The sequence below is a fragment of the Eurytemora carolleeae genome, unplaced genomic scaffold (assembly GCF_000591075.1).
Source record: "Eurytemora carolleeae unplaced genomic scaffold, Eaff_2.0 scaffold389, whole genome shotgun sequence".
Lineage (NCBI taxonomy): Eukaryota > Metazoa > Arthropoda > Copepoda > Calanoida > Temoridae > Eurytemora > Eurytemora carolleeae.
The window spans coordinates 31,565-38,411 of NW_019396501.1; the positions used below are offsets into that span (position 1 = coordinate 31,565).

The 6,847-nt window shown below is 33.8% G+C and overlaps 2 protein-coding genes across 2 annotated transcripts in view; one reads left to right on the forward strand and one right to left on the reverse strand.

The window, feature by feature from the left end:
- The window catches only part of LOC111704463 (TBC1 domain family member 9), a 33,059-nt gene extending 30,822 nt beyond the window's left edge, over window positions 1-2,237 (reverse strand). The window contains exon 1 of the mRNA XM_023476701.1: window positions 2,225-2,237. The gene's annotated coding sequence lies outside the window, so the exon portion shown is untranslated. The remainder of the gene's footprint in view (window positions 1-2,224) is intronic.
- LOC111704466 (ubiquitin carboxyl-terminal hydrolase 24) overlaps window positions 1-6,847 on the forward strand; it is a 41,414-nt gene that overhangs the window by 12,033 nt on the left and 22,534 nt on the right. Inside the window, exons 15-26 of the mRNA XM_023476707.1 lie at window positions 384-482; window positions 956-1,009; window positions 1,377-1,604; window positions 2,144-2,269; window positions 2,616-2,719; window positions 3,308-3,371; window positions 3,703-3,773; window positions 4,612-4,647; window positions 4,754-4,809; window positions 5,024-5,077; window positions 6,009-6,124; window positions 6,296-6,395. Of these exons, the coding sequence (XP_023332475.1) occupies window positions 384-482; window positions 956-1,009; window positions 1,377-1,604; window positions 2,144-2,269; window positions 2,616-2,719; window positions 3,308-3,371; window positions 3,703-3,773; window positions 4,612-4,647; window positions 4,754-4,809; window positions 5,024-5,077; window positions 6,009-6,124; window positions 6,296-6,395 (1,108 nt within the window). The remainder of the gene's footprint in view (window positions 1-383; window positions 483-955; window positions 1,010-1,376; window positions 1,605-2,143; window positions 2,270-2,615; window positions 2,720-3,307; window positions 3,372-3,702; window positions 3,774-4,611; window positions 4,648-4,753; window positions 4,810-5,023; window positions 5,078-6,008; window positions 6,125-6,295; window positions 6,396-6,847) is intronic.

Here is a 6,847-nt window from a genome sequence, read left to right on the forward strand (position 1 = left end):
GGGGGGGGGGGGTATAATTACCCCAAAGAAATATGGTGCGATGTTACATCGTTCATACGCAACATCGCCCTACTGAACTTCTGACCTACCAGCTTTCCGACCTACTGCAATATCAGACCTACGCAATCTGTTTGTTTTTGTATTATTTGAGGGTTAGGTTAGGTTAAGACAATTTCTAGGCCGAGCGCTGTGGCTTGAACAGGCTAGGGGGCCGAGCGCCGCGGCTAGAACAGGTCAGGGGGCCGGGCACTGCGGTCACAAGTTCATCTAGCAGCTGTAAAACCACGTGCTAGTAGATCGAATGTGTAGCATAGCGGATATGGCGTGGGTCAGAAGTGGAGTAGAGCGGATTTGCGTAGGTCGATTGATACACCATCAAAAATATAAATCATGAATGGTATGTACAGGAGAAGTGGAAAGTCTCCAACGGTAGAATAAGAGAGAAGCTTATCAGGCTGATTGGACAAATAGGGAAGGAGACGGTGAGAATTTCTCTTTGTAATTATTGTTTATGGAATTTTTTTTAACAAATATTTTGTATTATATCATATCTGTTCGGTTCCATAGTAGTAAACCTATCGTGTAAGAATTTTCATTATTACACGGCTCAGAGTTAGCTTCTTAGCGTTTAAGAAGGTCTATTCTTACACTGGGGTTGTAGAATTTTCATTCTTTAACGCCCAGAGCGTAAAAGAATGTGTATTCTTACACGCTTCGAGCATCAAAGAATGTAAATTATAATGGAAATTCTTAAACGAGATGAAATAATCTTGATGCATTCTTTAACTCAGGCCTGCGTCTTCGTTACAGAATAAATCAAGATTATAAGAATTTCCATTATTACATTTTTTCTCATAAGACTATCGTATTCTTTTTCATAGTACATCATCTATAATAATTGCATTTTCAATATTTTTAAAAACTTTTTTGTGTCCTAAGAGTAAGTATGTTTCAGGTTAGTGCCAAGCAAACTAAACCGGCTTTATCTGTCCTCACGCTACTCTGGGAGGTGATAATTAATGATTACTCTCTGGGAGGTATTAATTAATGATTGCTATTAGAGAGAAGGTTTATAAACCTATACATTTTAGCCGAAAGGGTGATGTAATTCCGTTGCTCACAGTGGCAGCGGAGTTTAACCCAAATTCCCCAAACCGATTTCAAATCTTCAAATTGTTGACATTTATGATTTTCAGGAAGATATTTTGTGTTTAAGTTTTTTTAGCTATTGAAAGTTAATTTTTCTGCAACCTGTAAAATTAGGATAAACAATGAATGCTGCAAATTTTCCAGGGGGATTTCAGGCCTAAATGGGTGCTGAGTCCCCCCCCTGGACAAAATCCTGTTTACACCCCTGATTTTGCTTCTCATGTCAGGTTGCGCATTTTCCTGGTTTACCCCGTCACCTGGTGGAGCGTGCCTTCAAGGAACACCTGGACACACTCTCCGAGATAAATCTTAATATTGACGCCACCAGGCGGCTCTATATCCTCGCCTGTGTCGACGATATCAAGAAGACCAGCGGGTGTTTCATCCCTTCAGTGAAACATCTTCATGATATCTGTAGGAATTATGGGTCCAAGGCATCATCAGCTTATCAAAAGGTCAGAACATTGCTCGGTTTAATATGTATATTTTGAAATAATGATGGAGGAAGTAATAAATAATGAATTATAAAAGATTATATAAATACTATAAAAAGAAAGAATGAATGGAAGAATGAAAGAATGAAAGAATGAAAGGATGAAAGGATGAAAGGATGAATGAATGAATGAATGAATGAATGAATGAATGAATGAATGAATGAATGAATGAATGAATGAAGGGATGAATGAAGGGATGAATGAAGGGATGAATGAAAGTATGAATGAAAGGATGAATGAATGAATGAATGAATAAATGAATGAATGAATGAATGAATGAATGAATGAAGGGATGAAAGGATGAATGAATGAATGAATGAATGCATGAATGAATGAAAGAATGAAAGGATGAATGAATGAATGAATGAATGCATGAATGAATGAAAGAATGAATGAAGGGATGAATGAATGAATAAATGAGGAAATTAATGAAACTATCTATCAATCAATCAAAGGATAAATAAAAAAATCTCTTAATTAATTAATTAATCAATATCTAGGCCAGTAAGCAGACCTTGTCAGAATTGAACAAGCAGCATGAAATAGTGAAACTGATCAGTACAAGTCTAAGCAAGGCACACAATCAAGCAGTTCAGGCAGCTAAATCTCAAGGCCTTGCTCTCAAGGTATTTAAACTTTGTATTAAGGGTTTCGATGTGCTGGCCTGGTTTTTTTGCTCATACTTTTTCTCTTTTTTTGTTTATTATGAAAAATATTAAAATACCTTTTCAAATCCTTATTGAACGAAAGAATGCTTTGGTCCCATGCTGTTTTATTTTATACAAGAAATATTTGGATATTTTCTAATTACATTTTTTCCGATTTTTTTGTATTGTTTATGTTTGAAATTTTGAAAAGGCCTTATCGAATCTCTCAAAAATTAAAGCATGTGCTAAACATACATTTTGGTCTCTTGCAAAACAAAAATTCAGATGTTTTGATATTTGAATTATATTTTTGTTTTATTTGTAGCCTGATACTCTGGTTGACAGCATGTACACTCACCAGGAGTCCGTGGACACCCACCTCGACCTCATGATGTTTCTTCTCAAAGAGGGGGATCTTTATCTCTCATGGTAACAGCTGTTAGAAAATTAATGGGCTAATAGATCCGCGGATCCGCATCCGTGATGATGGATCCGGATCCTGACTCTGATACGGATACGGATACGGATACGGATCCGGATCCGAGGTAACTTTTGATTCTGTGAATCGGATTTTCCCTATTAAATGTTATGCAAGGTTATAATTTATAAACTATAGTAATCCTAAAGTTAAAAATGTCGTCATTACTATTATATAAATTTAAACATTAAATTATTAAAGATAATTTTGAAAAATTTTCGACATGTAAATAATACATTTACGAACCATTTTGATTTATTTATTCCATGGTTTTGCTTAATTTTTGGCGCTACCCGGATCCATATCAACGTTTCCTGATACGGATCCGGATCCGACCAAATGATACGGATCCGACCGGATCCGGATCCGAAACGCTGATTTTAAATGTCATCCGCGAAGAAAACTTTGATGAAAAAATTTATGTTTTAAAATTATTCATCAACTGGGTCCAGAACTATTTTTTCTTGGAGTCAGGAACCTGATTCCTATTAAAGTTAAATGGATTCAAAGCACTACTTTTGATAATAATAATTTGTCAGGCCCAGATGTAAGGAACTGTGGTCTACCCTGGTGGACAACGAGAACTCTATACAGATGGACCAGGTCACAAAACATATGAAGATAATAGAAAAAATTTAAATTGACTTTTTATTAATGTTTTTTTTCATGTTTAAAATTAATATTTTTACTGTTTGTTTCTCTTTAAAAAATGTTTGCAGAAACAATGAATGAAATTGTGAGAATTAAATACTTTTCAACTTAGATTTATAACGATGATATCCATAATTGATTTTAAAAGCTGTTGAATAAAATCGGTATTTGGAGGGAAAATCTGTCAATTTTGGGAGAAAATCCACCAAAATAACGGGGTGAAATCCTTCTAATTTTTTATTAATGATTTTCTGATATTTTATGTAGTTCAGTATTTTTTTAGGATTGTATTTTCACCTGGTTTACGAGCTGTATGTCTGACCTAGAAGCAGAAACACAAAGACAATTCTTCAGGAAAATATGTCTCATTGATTCAATTTTTAAGAAATGCTTTGTTCAAAAAATTACTGGTAAAGGGACTGACATAGTATTTAGGTCTGTTTTTAAACATTTAGAGTATTTAGGCTTTTCAAAGCTTCACAAGAATTTTTTTTCACTCTGATGAAAGATATTGACCAAACCATATTTACCCTGAAAAATATCATAAGAGCCCTTTGTCTAGGTCCACGTTAAAAACTGTAAAAACACATACATTCCAGTGAAATTTGCTCTAAAACTTGATAAAAAGAAATTTGTGTTTACTAAACGTTTTGAAAATAGTTGGTTTAGAATAAAAATATTTCTGTATGTGTGTTATAAAAACAAACTTGTCCAGCATGCAATTTTGAAATAGTATTTGCATCTTAGATTCTTGTCAATTTTGTAAAAAAAAAACGGGTATCAAAACGATGCCCATGTGTAACATCATGTTACGCATTATTTATTACTGCAAAGAAATATTCAAATCAGTACCTTCCAAACCAGGGACCGAAGTTAAAAATTGGAGAGGTTCTTGAACTAACTACCACCCGGTTCAAATCCTGAATCACCGATTCAAATATTCATGACTTTTTTACTTTGAACCGGCGGTAGGTTGTTCAGCTATCCCTCCAACTTATTGAATTCAGTCCCTTGTTCAGAAATTTAGAAATTTTTAAGTCGATAAAGCCATATTGGATTTATTGGATTCTATTCCCCTTTCTTTGTTCACTGTTTAGTGCGTTAAAATAATATAATAATTGAAGCCAATCTGTAAATTTTCATACTTTTTATTTTGCAATTGAATTCACTTTTTTGAACAAACATATTTTAGAGAGAAGTTGTTAAGCCTTTCCCCGACTGCAGTCAGGAAATTAAAGCAAATAATCACATTTTTTTTTACTATAAAAAGCTAAATGGATTTAACGAGCTCCAGTTGATTCGCAAATTCTCAAATTTTATTTTGCTTAATTTAGTCAGAATAGTTTTACATGTTTGCGCAAATATTTTGAGACCGTTAACGCAAGCGAAGGAAAAAAAAGAGTTTTGACTTTGAAGACGATTAATAAAACTTAATTTTTGTTGAACTAATCTTTTTTTTTTATCAGTTGATAGTTACTTTTCAAAGTTTTCTAAGATCTCAGCAGATGTAATTTATTAAAAATACAAAAGTTGTCTTATAGAAAAAATGACAATTAACAAGAAAATTTTTAGAGATAAAGTAAAACAAAACTTTTTTTGTATAGCCCGGTTAAAGAAGAATTATACCTCAATAGTTGTAGAAAAAATTGACTTAATTGGTAAGCGATTAAACTTTTGATCCCTATCTTTTACAGCATTCTCTTTGTAATGTTCCAAATAATAATGATGATGATATTTGGATACGTCTTTTTATATTTTTAGCTTACAATGAGTTTTATTTTTCTTAGATTGAAATAAGTTGATTTTAGAAATACAGATTTCATCAAGTTGTAATTTTTGTATTGTCAGATTGTGATTTTTTGTTGTGGTTTTGTCAATTGGGAGTTTTTGTGTGGTATTGTCAGATTGGGCGGTTAGATTCTTAGTTTTGTCTGTGGTATTGTCTTATTGGGAGTTTTGGTTGTGGTATTGTTAAATCATGAGTTTTGGTTGTGGATTGTCAGATCGTGAGTTTTGGTTTTGGTATTGTCAGATTCCAACGAGTTGTGCTTGTCGTATTTTCAGGTTTCATTGAGTTGTGACTGTGGTAATGTCAGAATATGAGTTTTGAATGTGATATTTTCAGAGTACAGCGAGTTGTGGTTGTGGTATTTTTATGTCACAGCGTGCTGTGACTGGTAATATCAAATTATAAGTTTTGATTGTGGTATTTTTTTTAGTATAACGAATCGTGGTTGTATTTTTTTCAGGTTTAACTAGTTGTCAAAAGAAAAATTTTGAATTTAGCTCAAGAAACCATAGGTCCAATGCAATTATTACTCTGATTATTGTTTGTTATTGTTGAATTACAAGTTTGGTTTAAATAATATAAAATTACAAATTATTGTAAAATTGTGGCAATACAGCTTTGATCAAATAATTTATTTTTTGACGGGCATAATCTTAATAGCTTTAAAAAAAAGTCATTTGAGGCCGTCATCAGGTCTAAGGATCCGGATCCGCATTACGTGAAATTGATTCTTATCACTATGTTGCTGGACCATAAAGAATTCTTTTGGACTCCGTTAATTATTATTTTTTTGTTTTCAGGAATTGAATACTTTTGGGATATTATCACTGATTCTGACAAGGATGATATAGCTGGTCGAGGAATAGATTTAGTCCTGGAGATGGCATATTTAAATGTGTCGCCTAAACTCAAGAAGGCAGGAGAACAACCAATATTTGAAAATGTTACCTCCATACTATCAAATTATCCAGATGGCTTCGCCAACCAATTGTTTAACTTTAATAATTAAAACTGCAGATATAGGTTCTGCAAATTTACATAAAGTTTGTGAACACATAATGATAATTATAATTGGATGGAACTATAGGAGCCAACTGAGTTGCACAACCACTTCATCAAGACCTGCATAGGTCGTCTAGAAAAAACATGGAGGGAGGGAGATGATTGCCACCTAGCGGTACAACAAGGTAACTAAACTGTGTACAGGAATCGGTAGATGATTGCCACCTAATGGTACAACAAGGTGTCTAAAGTATTCAGTAGTCTGTAGGATTGCCATCTAAAAGCGGTACAAAAAGGTAACTAAACTGTACAGGAGTCGGGTGATAATTGCCACCTAGCGGTACAACAAGGTAACTAAACTATACAGTAGTCTGTAGATGATTGCCACCTAGCGGTACAAAAAGGTAACTAAGCTGTACAGGAGTCTGGTGATAATTACCACCTAGCAGTACAATAATGTAACTAAACTATACAGTAGTCTGTAGATGATTGCCACCTAGCGGTACAAAAAGGTAACTAAGCTGTACAGGAGTCTGGTGATAATTACCACCTAGCAGTACAATAATGTAACTAAACTATACAGTAGTCTGTAGATGATTGCCACCTAGCGGTACAAAAAGGTAACTAAACTGTACAG